The sequence below is a fragment of the Maylandia zebra genome, linkage group LG7 (assembly GCF_041146795.1).
Source record: "Maylandia zebra isolate NMK-2024a linkage group LG7, Mzebra_GT3a, whole genome shotgun sequence".
NCBI lineage: Eukaryota > Metazoa > Chordata > Actinopteri > Cichliformes > Cichlidae > Maylandia > Maylandia zebra.
The window spans coordinates 55,289,448-55,308,594 of NC_135173.1; the positions used below are offsets into that span (position 1 = coordinate 55,289,448).

At 38.5% G+C, this 19,147-nt stretch overlaps 1 protein-coding gene across 10 annotated transcripts in view; it reads left to right on the forward strand.

Annotated features, from left to right (window-relative positions):
- Window positions 1–19,147, forward strand: part of mast4 (microtubule associated serine/threonine kinase family member 4) — a 97,745-nt gene that overhangs the window by 37,135 nt on the left and 41,463 nt on the right. For 9 of the 10 annotated variants that reach the window (XM_023155194.3, XM_012918777.5, XM_012918776.5 and 6 more), the window contains one exon: window positions 10,830–10,861. In XM_023155194.3, coding sequence (XP_023010962.2) covers window positions 10,830–10,861 — 32 coding nt within the window. Of the gene's footprint in view, window positions 1–10,829; window positions 10,862–16,615; window positions 17,085–19,147 lie in introns of those variants that run through there. The other variant, XM_004549918.5, reaches the window with a different exon arrangement.

Consider the following 19,147-nt stretch of genomic DNA (forward strand, 5'->3'; position numbering starts at 1 on the left):
TCATCGGATGTTCAAGATGGGCTTTACATCTACCAACAACTGCTCACACTGTCAAACCAATACACCGGACTGCAAAGTGAGGGGTGTGTCTGTGCGCAGCTTGTAGAAGTGAGGGGTGTGTCTGTGCGCAGCTTGTAGAAGTGAGGGGTGTGTCTGTGCGCAGCTTGTAGAAGTGAGAGGTGTGTCATTACGCAGCTTGTAGAAGTGAGAGGTGTGTCATTACGCAGGTTGTAGAAGTGAGAGGTATGTCATTATGCAGGTTGTAGAAGTGAGGAGTGTGTCTGTGCGCAGCTTGTAGAAGTGAGAGGTATGTCATTATGCAGGTTGTAGAAGTGAGGGGTGTGTCTGTGTGCAGCTTTCAGAAGTGAGGCGTGTGTCTGTATTGTGTTACCTGTCCATAGCTCTCCTGGTAGTTTCCATGTCTATATAGCTGCCATGTTTCTTGCCTTACATAAAATTTGCTGGAATTCTCTTGATTTTATTGATGTCTATAGCAGCCACACTTGCCCTTCATCTTGATTAGGATCATTCTTTCAGAAGCTCTGGCATTGCATTGTGAGTTTTACTGTACTTCTGACATCCATCTAACACCACCTCATAATAAAAGGGCCCAGTAGAAATGCAGTGACATTGTGTGCCTCCAAAGAGACGTTTGTGTGAAGTGGTGTGAGCCAGCTGGTGAGATGCAGCCTGGCCAACAAATTATGACCGTGCCGAAGCAGAAAGTCCATTTGCTTTCACATTTTGTGCATTTCATTAAAGCTTACCCATGAATCCTTTTTATATTAACATAGCTATGGATAGACATTATACTCCATGAGAGCAGTAAACACTGAAATATTTTTTTCCCTTTATTTGCTAATTTCTCAAAAGCAGAAGTACTTTAGTGAAGTGCCAAAGAGAAAGCTCTTATGATGTTTTGCTAGAAGACGCAAACAGCTTCTCTGCTAAAGTGTCCTTGTGCTAGAGTACTTGCGTTTCGCTATGAATGAAGTCACATTAAGAAATTTTTTTCCCCCTTTAAACAAGAACAACAACATAAAATCATTACTGAGAAATAGCATTTGAGGAAGTATAACTCCAAATGAGTAGTTAGGAGACATACTGTACAGTAATTTATCAGGGAGAAATTTTGTCATGGTGACCTGAAAACTTTATCTTTTAAACTTTTGTTCTGAAAGGCACAATTTCTCTAAAGGTTTGTGGTTTATAACAATTTTTCAGTCCTTTCATTTCTTGCTTTAATATATATCATGTAGCATTAGCCTCTACTTTTACATTTTTCCAATGCCCTTACAGTAGGCCTACCTACTGTTTAAACTCAGCTCATGTCTTTTGTTATTTTTGCTTGCCAGTCCTTTCTCATCTCCAGCTGTTCATACCGTCTTTTGTCTGAGTGTGTACATCACGTCCATCATCTGTGTTTGCTCCTATCAAACATCAACAAACCATTCCACTTTAAATATTGAAGGGAGCAATGAGCTATATGCAAATCCCAGTTACAAATGTGACATGGACACTTTGGGCATCTTTTTAAACAATCTGAAAGGCAGTAACAATGACAGCAGCAATTAAACTTGTGAACAAAGAAATGTTCTTATTATATTATATCAGTAACTTTAACTTTTATGTTTTAAATTAAGCACTGTTAGCAGATTAGCACGCACAGATCTCTGTGTTGTTTTGAATATACAGGGTGGGCCATTTATATGGATACACCATAATAAAATACTTGTAAATAACTCATGAAAGAATAAAGTTACGTTGAAACCAAGCACACCATTGTTTTTCTTGTGACATTACCAATAAGTTTGGTGTGTCACATGGCCCTCTTCCTATTGGGAAAAAAAACAAAAGTTGTATCCAAGATGGCCGACTTCTAAATGGCCACCATGGTCACCACCCATCTTGAGGAGTTTGCCCCCTCACATATACTAATGTGCCACAAACAGGACTTTAATATCACCAACCATTCCCATTTTATTACGGTGTCTCCATATAAACGGCCCACCCTGTATTTCTGTCACAGTTTTTCACTGAAACAGCCGCGACAGCTTTAAATGATCGTTTTCTGTTCCTAAATTGGTCAACTTGTTATTTTACATATTTAAATATGGTAAATAAAACTTACTTCTACAAATTCTAAACTTTCGATTGATATGCAAGTCACTTTTACTAAACACATATTTGTAGGTGTTTCTTTTAGCTTTTTTTTTTTTTTTTTTTAAAATGAGAAGTGCCTGAACATGTTAATTGTACAGTACAGTAAAACAGCTTTAAGTTGTCCCTCCACCAACCCTGATTTGGATATTTGGACCGATTTCACAGACACAGGAACGTTACACAAAAAATAGTACATTACACATTACTTGTTATGTTTCTTAAAAGTAATGCAGTACGTTGTTCAATTATTTGTTGGACAGAGTAATTACTGTGTAGATTCTGTTCTGTGTAGATTATCTCACTTTCTGCAATATGCTTCCTTTCAACTTCTTAAATGCGCTGAGTGTAATAGGTTGATTAGATACTATGTTAAAGAGGAGTTGAGCAGGTGTCCCTAATGAATTGGTGTTAAGGTTTCACTGTTATCAGATTGAAAAGAACTCCTTGCTCAAAACAATGGTGGTCATCAAATTAAAAGAACATTAAGCTGGGTATCTGTCTTGTAATGAGGCGTTTCATTCTTACAGCATTGGATGAGGCAGTGGGTTAAGCATTTATGACACCTAACATCCTGCTACAAGCAAAACTACGAGGATGCCAACAGATTTAATCAGCAAAGCTTTCTAACAGTAGATGCACTTCACTATGAATCTCCTCCTACTGGCGCAGAAATCGATGTCTTTCAGAGTGAGCTAAGCGTCATGGTAGAAATTATTACTGAGATTGTAGACCTGGTTTTACTGATGTAAAGCCAGCTGCTCAGATTTCATTTCTTTGGTCAAACATCAAGTTTATTATTTAATGTCGTTGTTTAACGTAGCGTCTTTTGTTTGCTCGTCAGGGGCGGTGAATGCACTTTAAGGTCTTGTATGTAGTCCTTCCTACACCACGTTTGGAGCTCTTTGATCTTTCCTGATCTCCAGATTCACTTGAGGTCTCTGACTTTGAAGCAGCGTTTTGCAATGATGAAGGTAAAATTTAGTTTTGAGTAAAACCTTTGATTAGGATTTTTTTGCCACTCTGAAGACCAACTCTTTGTTTCATGTATGTTATGAATAAAACAACTGAACTGTGAACAATTAATCTATCCTCCGTTCATTAATTTTTTTTTTTTTATAGAGAATTTGACCAACAAACGTCAAACAAAATTGTGCTTTGTGTTCGATTAAAAAGAGGACTAGTTATGAACCTCAAATCACATTTCTCCCCCACTTAACATGACTTATAAAGCCTGTGCAGCATGCCCATTAACAGTTCCACTGAACGCATGGTGATCAAAGTATTTTTTTTTCTGTTTCTGTGAACTTTCCTCAGTTTTGTGCAGTGCTTAAGAGTGTGCACACATGTACAGGGAGTTGTATCTAATAATTACTTTTAACATAGCTCTCATTTTATCAGTCTGAAAAATGTTGAAAAGAGGGGAAAAAACAGGAGCAGGAGCTTGCTTTTGTTCAACCAACTGTATGAAACTTATGTCTTTTAGTATTTTGAAGACAATCTGAAGTTTAAAATTATCACATAGGAGTCACTCCTATGGTACCACTGGTAAATAGTTACAGTGGGGCAAAAAAGTATTTAGTCAGCCACCGATTGTGCAAGTTCCCCCACCTAAAATGATGACAGAGGTCAGTAATTTGCACCAGAGGTACACTTCAACTGTGAGAGACAGAATGTGGAAAAAAAATCCATGAATCCACATGGTAGGATTTGTAAAGAATTTATTCATAAATCAGGGTGGAAAATAAGTATTTGGTCAATAACAAAAATACAACTCAATACTTTGTAACATAACCTTTGTTGGCAATAACAGAGGTCAAACGTTTACTATAGGTCTTTACCAGGTTTGCACACACAGTAGCTGGTATTTTGGCCCATTCCTCCATGCAGATCTTCTCGAGAGCAGTGATGTTTTGGGGCTGTCGCCGAGCAACACGGACTTTCAACTCCCGCCACAGATTTTCTATGGGGTTGAGGTCTGGAGACTGGCTAGGCCACTCCAGGACTTTCAAATGCTTCTTACGGAGCCACTCCTTTGTTGCCCGGGCGGTGTGTTTTGGATCATTGTCATGTTGGAAGACCCAGCCTCGTTTCATCTTCAAAGTTCTCACTGATGGAAGGAGGTTTTGGCTCAAAATCTCACGATACATGGCCCCATTCATTCTGTCCTTAACACGGATCAGTCGTCCTGTCCCCTTGGCAGAAAAACAGCCCCATAGCATGATGTTTCCACCCCCATGCTTCACAGTAGGTATGGTGTTCTTGGGATGCAACTCAGTATTCTTCTTCCTCCAAACACGACGAGTTGAGTTTATACCAAAAAGTTCTACTTTGGTTTCATCTGACCACATGACATTCTCCCAATCCTCTGCTGTATCATCCATGTGCTCTCTGGCAAACTTCAGACGGGCCTGGACATGCACTGGCTTCAGCAGCGGAACACGTCTGGCACTGCGGGATTTGATTCCCTGCCGTTGTAGTGTGTTACTGATGGTGACCTTTGTTACTTTGGTCCCAGCTCTCTGCAGGTCATTCACCAGGTCCCCCCGTGTGGTTCTGGGATCTTTGCTCACCGTTCTCATGATCATTTTGACCCCACAGGATGAGATCTTGCGTGGAGCCCCAGATCGAGGGAGATTATCAGTGGTCTTGTATGTCTTCCATTTTCTGATGATTGCTCCCACAGTTGATTTTTTCACACCAAGCTGCTTGCCTATTGTAGATTCACTCTTCCCAGTCTGGTGCAGGTCTACAATACTTTTCCTGGTGTCCTTCGAAAGCTCTTTGGTCTTGGCCATGGCGGAGTTTGGAGTCTGACTGTTTGCGGCTGTGGACAGGTGTCTTTTATACAGATGAGTTCAAACAGGTGCCATTCATACAGGTAACGAGTGGGGGACAGAAAAGCTTCTTACAGAAGACGTTACAGGTCTGTGAGAGCCAGAGATTTTCCTTGTTTGAGGTGACCAAATACTTATTTTCCACCCTAATTTACGAATAAATTCTTTACAAATCCTACCATGTGGATTCATGGATTTTTTTTTTTCACATTCTGTCTCTCACAGTTGAAGTGTACCTCTGGTGCAAATTACTGACCTCTGTCATCATTTTAAGTGGGGGAACTTGCACAATCAGTGGCTGACTAAATACTTTTTTGCCCCACTGTACCTTAAAAAAAAAAAAAAAAACCACACTAAAAGCTTGCTTTTTCTAACTGATTATATTACTGAATGGGCTGCTGAACTTTGTCTTCTGTATGCCTTCCTGTTGTTGTTTGACTCATGTGTTAGGCTTGGCAAACAACGCCCGTTCATCCATCCATTTTCTCAGCCGGCTGGCTATCTGTGGTTGCAGCCAGCAAGATGATGGTGGGATTTATTACGTAGTACATGGTAAACTTTAAGTCAGCATAGTGAATGTCTTCCTCACTAGCAACATGACTCGTAGCCCACAGCTGCAATTTGCTGAGAGTTTCTGCAGCTGAAACAGTATTGGTATTTTTTCTAAAGTAGTCTAGATCTGAGCAGCAATCCTGAGTGATCATTCTGGCATGCTATAGCAGCCTCCAGATGTGATAAGTATTCAGGAGACTAGGCTTCATTTCCCCCGATTCCACTCAGGGTTTGATTTGATGACATTATGACTTGATACAAGAATGGGAATTTCCTTGCTAGTCAGCAGAAAACTACAGTTAAAATAAGTACACTTTTGATCTTGAGGTGTAGGGAAAATCCAAAATAAATCAAGGGGAATTATTAATGAAGCATTACACATAGGCCTTTTTACAAGAGTATCACCACCACTTTGATGTGGTGTCTTAGATATGAAATGTTGTTGCTAGAAGGCATTCAATGACATTCACTCTGTGGAACAAAACCAACTTTTAGGTTCATCGTGTCACAAATGTTATCTTTCAGTACCAAATATGTTACTGTATAAACAGCTGAGTACATGTACAGGATCCACTTTCATTGCTCATTTGTTAGATTGCCACTTCATCATGGCGTTACACTCTGATCTTATTTGCTATGAAAGGAAATTTAAAAATAATTTTTAAATGTAAATTTTACAATTTTAAAAAATAAATTAAAATGCATGTAATGAAAGTAATCATTCAATAATTTAGTTGAAAATTAACTTTAGAAATTACTCATAAATTACTTATAAAAAGTAAGACTGCTAAATGGTAAAATGTAGGGTTTTTGCGGTTGTTTGTTCAAATGTCTCCTGCCAGTCAATCATTGTTTTTATTCTACCTGATCTGGCTGGGGTTTGTGTGACTTCCATGTTATGACTTTAACAATGACAGGCTCCTGTGTGACTCTGACCACACCCAGAGAAATATCTGTAAGGGAAATCTAAGAGGTGAGGTCTACTGATGCAATGATGAAGTGGGGCAAAAAAGTGAAGAATTTCCACGATGACAGCTAACACAATTGAAACTGGGGGAACAGAAAATCTATTTGCCTATTTTTTAGACTGGTTGGCTTTGTCCTTAAAATGAGTTTGAAGTTGTGCAGGTTTACACAAAGACCGATTTATCTTAGGCCTAAAAGTTAGCCAGGCTACAGGCTAACTAAAAGCCAGTTTCCATGGTAACAATCTATAAAAACCCGCTCTCCAATGGCACCAAATAACAAAAAGGACAAAAGCATTTCTCATACATTCTGGTTTGTTATTTAAGTCTATTCAAGGAAACTTGAGTATGAGTAGAGGTACTGAGCTTTGCCATGTTATGAATTAACAATACTAGTGGAATTTATGACAAATAACTAATATTGTCTTTGGTTTTGTCCATCTGTCACTTTGAGATCTACATATGTTCCTGCTTGGTTTGCAAAATTGTGTCCCCACTCCTGGGAGATCCCTCAGACTTCTGTGTCTGGACAGGAGCAGGGTCAAAGATATTTTTCAAAAGCAACTGTCTCCTCATCTCTCAGTAAGAAATTCTTAGCTGCAACTTTATTCCAGCTTTGTGTGACCACTTATCAAGCTTACCAATGTTGGGGTAAGTGAATCCAGATATAACTGAAAGAAATCTTCAATATTTTGAACTCACTTCATAATACAAGGCTTGAGTTCTCCATTTAGCCGTTGTCGAGTTTATATTCAGAAATTCCTGGATTGATTGCTTATATGTTCCATGAAGATGTGTTTTCTGCATTTGCTTGAATCTGGCATTAAGTAGAGCTCTGTTCACTTCATTATTCAGCTATTTCTTCAGTGTTAGGTCAGTATATCAGTTAGCACCAGTGGTCCATTGCCATTATAAGCCATGCATGTCTATACATCATCCTCCTTCCAGTGTGTTTTACACATATTCAGTGCTTTCAGATCTCAAGCTATTGCAGGCCTTTGCAATACTTTATTAAAGAGCTATTTCATTAAATACGACTCTTAACTGATACAGTCTCTCTAACGCACTGAGACAATCATATTGCTGAAAAATGTGAAATAAAAACATTCTAAAAAGTCGGATGTGATTTCATTAAATGTTAAGAGTTGTAACTTTCTATATTTCTGCAAGCTCAGAGTTTCATAAGCTTTTTAAAGATCCTGTTTTGTGGAATAAGAGTGTCAATGTCAATTCTCAGTTCGTGTTAGATCAGCGCTGCTTTTTTTATACAAGAAAATGTGATTTTGACAAAAGCCGAACATTGGTTTGAGGTAGAACTCGTCTCACTATGGTTTCATTAAAACCGCATTCAGTGCTATCTGAAAGCGTTTGTTGATAGTAATGGAGCCCTTTCTCTGCACAGCTTTGCTTACTCAGAAAGGTGTCAAAAGCATGAAGAAATGAGACATTTATTTTTACCTATGTAAATATGTTCCTGAGGCATGAATGAATACATTCATGTTACAGACTTCACACATTGATTTGGTGTTCTATGATTGGTGGCTTTTCCATCACTGTAAGTCATTCACTGCCTGGTAATTAGTGTTGTGTTCGCGTCGGTCATGTCTCTCAAGGAAACACTGTGCCCTTGGTCTTCAGTAGGCACCGGGGGAAACCAGACATTAAGCCCTAATTGATAGCAAAGGGAGAGTGGGGCTTAGCATCTTTTCTGCTGACTGTAGCAGCCGATACATATCAACTCAATGTCCTACGCTGTGTGAGACAAAGGACCTGCTCTTATCAGGCTGTTGTTATTAGACAATAAAACATTTTATTATCCTATCTTTGGGATTTGTAGCCCCAAAACAAAATGCAGCCAAACCTGGTTATTTATCTAATTTTAAACATTGAAACTACACTGAAAGATTTGAGGCAATCAGAGCTGAAACTGCACACAGAATTATTCTGAGGGCAATAAAACACCTGAGTTCTTTGCAGGAGTGTGTGAACAAACTGTCCTATTAATTCTATGGGGGATATAATGATCTGTACACTGGGATTGTCTGTCATTGTCTCATGTTGGTCCTTGACTTGCATGGCTGTTCATGTGGTACTCGTACAACAGATGTTATAGCAGCAGCAGTGGCTTCATTTGTAGCCTGCTGTATTTTACTTATTTGTTCCTGGCAGCTTTTAGAGAAAGAAATCCTTTGGAGCATTTTCCTGAAACATGCAATTTAATTTCTCTAAAGGAGCTGAATATTTGTAGGCGCTGATTGTATTACAGGTTAATGCACTGAAGGTGGTGTTTAGGTGTGACTTGTCAACAAAGCAAGAGGGCAGCAAGCCTGATATTCTTTTTTTGAAGCTTCAATTGCAGTTTTTTTTCTCTACCCATGGTGTCAGCAGTTGCCGTTGATTCAGGGGATTTGCAGCTCCACATAAAAAATGCAAACATTTTGTTGCTGTAAAAATGTAGTTTAGTAAGGTTTCATTTTCCTTGACTGCTCTAGAACTAAAATATTGTAACATTATAGGTCTTACTTTCTGATTTAAGAAAAAAAAAAAGCACCCAATTTTAGGGACCATTCACTCCAGTGAAGCTGCCTTAGTACTCCAAATATGGAACATAGAAATTTCCAAGTGCAACACTACATCTTATTAAAAATGCTTCCTTCAAAGCTCAAGACTGACAGCTTGGCTTTGTCCATCAGTTATGCTCCAGAAGAAATGCACATCATCTTGTCAGAAAAATAAGGAAAGTGGCAGCACTCTCTGGAATTGTTAAAATCCTTGGGACTAATTGTACTCTTATATATACATATTTGTCCGTATCTAACTTCAGTTGTGGACAAGTTCAACACATTATTCCCAGAGGCACAGTCATAATACTTCTAAAAAATTGAAATGGACCTCAGTCAATCCAAGACAAATAACCAAACAAAGTTTGACAGTGGTGTTCACTTCGCCAGTTATGTTTCTGTGGGGAAAAATAAAAAAATCACCTCACTGAAGCACCATAACACACATGCTCAGGAAAATTGTGCCTTGAAATTTGTCACCTTGCGACTCCCAGCAGCATTCAGCAACTACTCACAAACTGGTTGGGCAATACACAATTTTTGCCAGCATCCAAAGGTTGCCAACAGTACAGAGTTACTTTGCTCTGAATGCGATGTAGATTTGTATCCAGTCCTTCAGCTAAACCATTGTATTTACCTTTAGGAAGAAAACCAACAGGGCTTTCAATCTTGAAATCTGGGAAATCTTCAATATATCTAAAGTTTGTGCCATCTCTTTGGTGATGTCACAATACAATTTGATTTCTGTGTTTGGGAGAGTGGACACAGCTACAGATTAAAATAAATAAATAAATATACAAATAGACAAACAAAAAAAACCCCACCACCATAAGTAAGTTGTTTGCCTGCAAGAAATTTGCATCTCTGCAAATGTTTGCATGCAGTTTTTTTTTTGTTTTTTTCATGCAACAATCTTGTGAGAAAACATAATCGCTCCAGAAATCAATGAGGGGATTGTTGTTTGCTGGGCCGTTTCAGTACACACAGTGACCTCTGTGTATTTTTGCCCTATACAACTGATTTTCAGTCACTTTTTTTTCTCCTTTTGTTTTTTATACATATAAAGTATTAAAACCAACACGTGTAGAAGAAGTTAGGCAGCCATCAAGTTGCATTTACAGCATAAGGAGGTTGTGAAATGTATTTTTATGCTTGTGTTTGATGTGTTTGACTGAGTTATCGTGTTTCCTTAATCCACACTAAATGTAAACAATCTTCAAGTAAGGCAAATTCAATTTAAATCATTTGAGTCATTAATTTTATTGCAGCTGTTACCTGATTAAAGTGAACAGTTTGAAATCCAGATGCAGATTATTCCAGTTCTCTGGGAATGGATATAACAGCTTCACACCTGCTCCGTGTTCTCCGTCCATATGTTGGCTCTTTTTGAAGGTGTTAACCTGCTGGAGCAGCTGAAAAGCAGAACAGATTAAAGTTTATGATAGAACTTCAGTTGCTGCCTTAATCATCACCTCCTTTCATTTATTTTTAAACATAAATATTATGCTGAATATGGTCCTTGTAAATTAATGCTGTTTTTCAAGTTTTGCTTTGCATTTGTCATTTTCAGGATATAAATATGCACATATATGACATTATATCTTCTACAAGTAATTGGTAGTTCTGCATAAATGAGCCAAAGTAACCTTTTAATAATGCTGACTTTCTTCTTTGGTCTTTGTTGGTAAAAGATGAGTTAAAGTACATTGTAGTGCTAATTTTGATGCTTATAACTCTCTTGTTTTCATTTGCAGAAGGAGCTGAGTCTTCCCAGAAGAGGCAGTTTGTAAGTACCATCTTAAATGTTAAAGAGATATAAAGTAACTACCTCTTTTATTGATGCCCACTGTATTCATTGAAATAGTAAGGTGTGCTTGTCCATTCTTATGAGCAACATGAAACTCTTAGAAGCTGTCCATTCATTAGATTTGTTCAAATGAAAGGAAATATTTACATGAAAGTTTAAATAAAGTTGTAAAGATGCCACGATATATGTGTACACTGAACATAAAGCTGAACAGTATTCATGGTATTTGGAAGGTTTTCAGACTGTCTTACATTTTAGACATGTTGTCTTTCATCTAAAAATGTACTTTAATATTATTATGGACTTTCCCCAACTCTCTACCCATACTACAATAATACTACAGTACATGAAAAGTGGTGTTTTGAGTGCTTTGTAACTCGAGGATAAAACTCTGAAATACCTGGGAATGTCTGATTCTCAACATGTAGAAAACTGTTGGACAAAGGTGTGAGTTCAGTAGTTTTACTATGCAGATTTTCTTTCTTTCCCAGCTGTTCTGTGCTAGTTGATAAAGTATTAGCCTCATTTGGGCTCATTGTATTTTGTGTTGTTTGCCTAAAATAGCTGTTCTGTAACCTATTTAGCTAATACCTATATGAGTTCTTACCTTAAAGAGGTTTTACATATTGAAGGTGCTTGGTCATATGCTCTCTAGAGTGTCTCTCTCTTAAGATGATGTAAGTAAGTGGAAAAACAAGTCAATTTTCCTTAAAAAAATCCTTTTATAGCTGGAGAAGAATGGATCTTGTTAACCCATGGCATATAAATTAACCATATTATACATGTAATCATCTTGACATGTCAGCGTATATATGACAGCTCTTGATTTGTTTTGTTGGAATGGAGTACTTGCCTCCCCCCCCCCCCCCCCCCCCACACACACACACACACACACACTATCATTTTGGAAAATAGAGGGAATATCATTTTGCATGGTGAAATAATTGACCTATTTTTATAATGGTCTGTGTTGTCATCAGAAAAGAACAGACATTTGCACTTATTCAGACTATCCTCCTCAGGCTGGCTGTTCACATTTGTGTTCACAAGCTTATCGAAGGTGCTCCATGGGCAGATGAGATGCAGCTTCAAGCCATGTGAAGCCATAAAAGACTTCCTCGACATCGATCCACTTTAGTTTGATTTATTTCCTGGTGGTGAGAGAGTTGTCATGACACCTTGCTGCTCTCGCTGCCACCTCACCAGAGAGGGCAGGTACTATAATGGAGGTGACCCATTACTAACATGCTGCTGTGAGATCACCAACTGCACTGGTGTATATTTAGCGAGCTAGAACCTCTACTGACCTTGGTAACCATAGTAATGCTGTTTGGATATGACAAACTTCATATGGTGGCTTCAGATGTATCAAAGCTTACTTTTATTTACTAAGCCAAAACATGGTTGTACTAATTTGTTATCTTTTAAAACAAGAAGAGAATATCAATTCTCATTAGTATTAGAGCTATATCCTCACTGTTGGTGCTTATTATGTGTGGTTGGGTCACATGTTGATATGACATGTACGAGCCGATTAAAGAATATGCTGGGGGGGAAAGCCAGATGCTCTGGCTACATCTTCTAATCAGTGTAAGGAAAAGTGCACTGAATTCAAAGTGCTTCCTTAGTGCTGGCTCAGTGTTGATTAAATCTCTGTAGTCTCTGAGGTTTTCTTGTGACAGAGAGCCATCTACTGAACATTTGATGTCATTAACATGCTGGCTGATGCCTTTTAATTAGCATTATCCACATTTTCTTTTCATTACTGAGGGCATTTGTGTTTATTTTTTTCCATGGCAGCAGAAGTGATGGATTACACCTCTTCAGACAGCCATATCTACACTTGTTTCCAGTATGAGTCATTCTAGTAGAGATATCAGTTTAACCTATTTATAGACTGACCTTAATAGTTGGAAGTCTTTTGCTGGGTTCTGAGACTAATTGAAAATCAATTATTTGTATGCAGATCAACATGGATCACAGGATTTCTTGACCATGGTTTTAGATCCTGTTTCTCATCCCCTGCCTAAATTATAGCCTTTTGCAGTTTTAGTGTACTAAACATGTCATTCTGTCTAGCATCATCAGCTGCTTTGCCATGCAACAGGATATTAAGTGGCTCTGTTGACTGTAGATTCTATTACATTTAGTTTAACAGATGCTCAACCATGCTTCATTAAGTCAGTCGCTAGTGTTTATGGAGACGTTTGAGTCCTAGCTCACAGCTATTGCTAAATTTTAATTAGGTAGTCGACAAAATGTTATAGACCATTAAAAAAGATCAGTAGTTATTTCTTAAAACCATAAATGAGTTCGTTTGACATTGCTTGTTTGTATAGGCCAACAGTCCAAAACAGAAATATATTTACTTCCAGAAAGAAAAGGAAGGCAGCGTATCTAGAAAATTGGGTGTAGTTAAATCCCTTAACTTGAAAAAAAAAAAAAAAACGTGAAAATTTTCAAAGTTTTTATGATTCTTAGATTCATTTTTATTTGCACAGTAAGCAGGTTTTTTTTTAAATGATGTAACCAAACGCTAGCGGCATCTAGTGGTATCTGTCTACACACTGAACAGTTCAACATACAAGATACGGAAAACAGCTAGTTATTTTGTATTCAAGTACTCTTAGAGTTTATTAATTATTAATCCTTTATTTATCCAGGTAAAAAATCTCATTGAGCTTAAAAATCTCATTTCCAAGAGAGACCTGGCATCATAGCAACAAAAGTCACATACCACATAGGTATATAACATTTAAAACAAATACAATATCCCATACAAACATGTGTAAAATATACAATAACAGCACAGAGTAAGCTGAAATATTTCACAGTGGCTGCTGTAACAGTAGTAATCAATTATGTTAGTCACCAGAACGAGTACTTGCAAAATTCTGAAAATGTAAAAGTATTTCTTTTTTACTGCTATAGGTAGTGTATGTCAAGGCTGCAGTTCTATTGAAAATGAATGGCATACCGTATAATGATTAGTGTGTGTTCTAGTCTTCTAGTCTATGCGTACAGAAGAAAGATGCATACAAGCACATTAAAAACTATTTGTGACAAATAGTTTAGCTGCTGTGATAACTTGGATACGTTGGGTGTGGAATTACTTTGTGTTTCAGTAGAGAAAACTGATTTGCAAAAGTCAATATTCAAACAGTGCCACTGTGCTTTTCAGATCAACGATGGAAATGCCTCCAATTTAGCAAAGTACCTAAAAGATCTGTTTAAGAAATTCAAGGTTACTGAGTTCTAGTTGAACATCCAAGCATTATTCTTCTTATGTTATCCTGACATACATGGTACATTTTGTTTGAGGCAGCTGGGAAGGCCATATGCTAGGTGGGTAAGTTAATGTAACTAATATTAAGCTAATGTTACTAATAGGGTTAAGTTATGTTAGCTTACATTAGCCTTATATTAACCTACTATCATTCAGTCTGTATCGTATCAACAAAATATGTTATTTTGGTAGCAAATTTAATCAAGAGTAATGTTATTCTTTTACTTATACACGCTATTAACTTTCTTTAACACACAATAACCATAAAGGTCAGTTTTACAGTGTGGAAACACAACAATACTGTTTACTACTGGTTACACTGCAGATTTGATGAGAACACCCAGATGCTGTGCTTCAGTTCTTACTCAGCATTGTTGCAGTAAAGGCAGAACATAATTGGATAATAAGTACCCAAGGGAAGCTGAACAAGCAAATAGGAAATCATTTGAAAAACCAGGTTTTAGCCCAAAGGTTATTGGAAAAAAGATGTTAATCTCGAAAAAAACGTAAGAAGAAAAATATCTCCACATGTCAGCTTTTAAAGGTAAATCAAAGGTTGGTTTAATCAGTGTAGTCCCAAACCATTTAATATAATTTGTCCTCCAAAATGTACAGAAGCTGTTCACTGAATTTCTCAAGGAAATTCTTTGTTATTGGTTATATCATTACCTAACCTTTGTTTCTTCTCTAACAAGTCTTTTTTTTTTAATGTGACATCATTTAGATGACAGTCCCAGGAATCAAGTTCCAGCACTGAGCAACTTTAAGCAAGCTGTTGAATTCAGGTCTTTTTAAATAAGGTTTACATATTTGTATTCATATACTGAGAGAAAGGTAAGAGGAAAGTATGCATGGATGGTTAGATGTTCTAAGGCGTTCCCAGGCCAGCTGAGAGATATAATCTCTCCAGCGTGTGCTGGGTCTGCCCCATTGATGCCTCTTGGGCGAGGTGTTCCTCTCCCAAGAGGCATCCTTGTCAGCTGCTCAAACCATTTCAACTGGCTCCTTTCGATGTGGAGGAGCAGCAGCTCTGAGCCCTTCCCAGATGGTTGAACTCCTCACCCCTGTCCGTGATCTCGTTCTTTCGGTCACTGCCCACAACAGTAGATTGACTGGTAAATTGAGAGCTTCGATTTTACACTTTACCACGACGGACCGGTACAGCATCCGCATCACTGCAGCCGCAGCACCGATCCGTCTGTCGATCTCCCTTCTCCCGTCACTCATGAACAAGACCCCGAGATACTTGAACTCCTCTACTTGGGGCAGGAAATCGTCCCTGAGCTGGAGTGGGCACTTCACCCTTTTCTAGCAGAGGACCAGGACTGTAACCTCTAGTTTGAATTAAGGTAGTATAAATCTATTGGATTTAGCATGTCGAACATATTGCCAACCACATCTGAAAGTGTTTTGTAGCTGTTGTAAGAAATTACAGTTTAAAAGCCGGCCAAGAAAGCCAATGTGATAATTCATGTAACAGTACACTGTCCCTTACAATAGCAGTGAATTAAAATGTTACCCTTGCGCACAAAGTATTGTGAAAAAAGTGAATTTTAATTTTAATTTAAACCTGGCTAATGTCTTGTGTCTGCACATCCGGAAAAAAATAAAATAAATAAAAAATAAATATTTGACATTTTAAATAGCCGTACATTTGACCTTTTATACTCTAGATACAGCTTTACACCTCCTTATGTGGCACTTCCTGCTTTCTACGTCTGCAGTTAATGCAGTGTTTGGTGTCATCTGCAGTACCTCTTTGCTCCTCAGACATGTTCGTAGTAATAAAGAATTCATTGGTGTACTGTCTGAATGAGTGAGGTCTCCTTTGCCCTCTATATTTCTCCAGCCAAATCCAGGTTGCACAAAGCATCATCCTACAGCAGCTATCTTTTGCAGTTCCTGTAGCTGACTCATTGCAAACACGTTTTCTGGAAATGTGTTTCTTTTACAGAGTGATGTCAAATTATTCCTAATAACCTCAATCTTTTGTAACTCAGCAACTCATTCACAGATAATTTCCTGTGAGTCATTGACTCATTTCAACTTCTTGGGATCTTGATGGTCTGGCAGTACGAATAATTTTGCTGATGATGAATAATAATTTTCAGGGTGCTTTAAATTGCTCCAGGACACTCTGGGTGCGTCATCCTACTGTACTTCTTTGAGTTTCAGTTTATGGCTCCCTAGCTTAAACACAAGCACTTCATCATTTCTCAGTTTCGCTGCATGTCTCCCTTTAAAAACAAAGCAAAACCAAAAAACATCTTTGCAGTTATTTCTGCGAGTTTGATTTACAGTCCTGCTTCCTGTACATTGACGGAGGCAGACTGGCAGTTAGCGATGCATTTTGTTTCTCTTCTGAAGATGACATCATCCCTGTGCTTGTGTTGACATCGCACGGAGCAGCCTCACATTAGCGTCTGTCAAGGTGACTGCACGTCCAAGACTTGCGTTAAATTTCTGCTCCGTAGCAAGTCACCAGCTTGTGAAGGGGTTGTGGTGGTGGTGGGGGGGCACAAATGTGCATGTGTTTGAAGGAGCAGGAGGCGTGTATTAGGGGAGGGGAGAAGGGGTATTGTCCTGCCTCCATGCCCTCCGCAGGCAACTGAGGATCTCATTTGACAGCTTCAAGGTGGAACGTGGAAAGACCAAAACAAGAGCCGTAGCCCCCCCACCCCCTTTTTTCCCTTTTTTTTTTTTTTTTTTAAACCCCCTCCCTTTTTTATACGGGGGAGAGAAAACCAATCCGTCTCATCGTCCTGTGGTGGCTGGGTTTGGCTCTTTGTCAGTGCAGGGGGGGGGGTAGTAGACAGGCAGTGTGAATGCATATCATGACCACAATAGAGCAAACGAGCACAGTTCAGCCATGAAAGCCCAGCGGGAGAGGCTGAGAATTCCAGGGCTGACGCTAGAGTGAGTATTTTCCTCCGTTATCCTACCCAGGAGACGGCTCCTCTGAAGTATGTAGCTTGATCCATCTCTGTGTCTTATTTGTTGCTGTCTTTTACTGTTGCTTTATGCTGTTTGCTGTGTTAGCATTAGCAGCAGCAGCACCTGCAGCAGGAAGTCTAAAGCCAGATCTTTAACAGCTAGGTAACAGCAGCTTACATGTGCTCGCGTGTCTGTGTTTATGTTCGTGTTCACAGATTTATGTTATCATGCACGGGCATGTGATGGACAGATACTGTAACGTGCCACGAAAAAGGAGTGCCGCAACTGCACAATATGTTTTACTTGCTGGTGTGACACAAGCAAACAGTGCACACGTAGAAAGCATTCACAGAGCAACACCTATCAAGAGTGTTGAGACGATGTTTGTTAGATGAAGCAGTGAAGCGTTGAAGGCTGTGTGGTTTAAATGTCAGTTTCCGCTTTTATCACAGCTCGTCATTGGTTTGATTTCATACACTTTTTATTTAGGTCAACAAGGCATTTGTTATGGTTCCCTCCATTTGAGGATTTAAAATCTGCATTTCAGGATACATTTTTACAGTGTTAGTCATCCATCAAACTAGACTTTTCTAAAATGTTTGGAATGGAATTTAGCAGATAATGATTGTATAATATATTATGTCATATTTTAAAAATCTCCAAGCAAACATCGCCCACTAATTATATTTGCTGTGATACTCTTGTGATGTCGGGGCATACCAAATTGTGGTTCTGAATAAGGTTGGTGATATACCAATGATATAATTTTTCACATTGGCAGCGAATCCCAACAAAAGTGTTAAACTGAATTTCCTCTCCAGTGTTTCCCAAAGATTTAAACTGTAGTGATGGAAGGTAGACAGGAGTGCATGAAAGGAAGTGCTTTTAAAAAATAAATAATACCTGATATAATTTGTCACAAACACTAGAGAGGCAGATACTGAGTATTAAGTAAGTTCCTCGTTCAATGGATGGATTACAACTCCACTGTTTTGGACTGCAGCTGATAAAAATAGTTGCTGTTCTGCTCTTTCGGTGTAGCAGGTCCAATTCTCTGCTTGGTGCAGGTGCTTGTTAGACCCTGCAGCAGGTCTTCAGACCAAAACAAGGTCTGCTGTTGCAAGCTGCAATCCAGTACAGTTTGAGTACATCGAGACTGTGGGATGACAGACTCAGGTCCTTAATTTTGCTTAACTGCAGCTGGGTGGTTAGTGCACGATGATATCCCTGTGCTGGTGGTGTTTCTGTAACATCGTAATAATGGTGGTCTATGATCAATATTACAGCTGACCAATGACATTGTCTCAGTATTCCGTTAGCATAAGCCAAGATTGTTTGCTAGTGCTATTTATAAAACACACACACACACACACACACACACACACACACACACACACACACACACACACACACACACACACACACACACACACACACACAAACCAATCACTAGCAAGCCAAATTAAGTAATGTAGACTTTTTTCCTTTTTTCCCTACATTGCAAAGCTATTCCAACATGATTGGTCAGTTGCAATTTTGATCCCGATACCAAGATTATTATGATAATGCAGGTACAACAGCAGCATGAGGATATCAGATGCAACATGGTTAGCAGTGATGAACTTTCAGAATAAGAGCAAGGGAATTGTCCAGTTGTAAATGGTTATTATTGTTTTGGACAATTCTATTGTTTTGAAAAATATACAAATAAATAATAAATTCAGACTATATTGTGCAAAAGGCACATATCTGGGAGCTAACTAACTTGGATAATTAATACATGTGTTACTGATTCAAAGTATCTACAGTTCACATGTCGTGGTTCTTGGGCAATATGAATGAAGTCTTAATGGTTGTGATGAAATGATTAGTGGTTTTAAGCTTAGCAGGGAAATGTCACTGTAAAAACCACATGGAGAGTTCTGGTTGTACCAGTCATCAGAAGAGTCTGTCGTAAAACATTCTCACCTTTACAGGACCAAATATTCTGCAGAGGAGACAGTTATGTTGAAAAATGACTCGATACACGAGGCCACATAGACTAC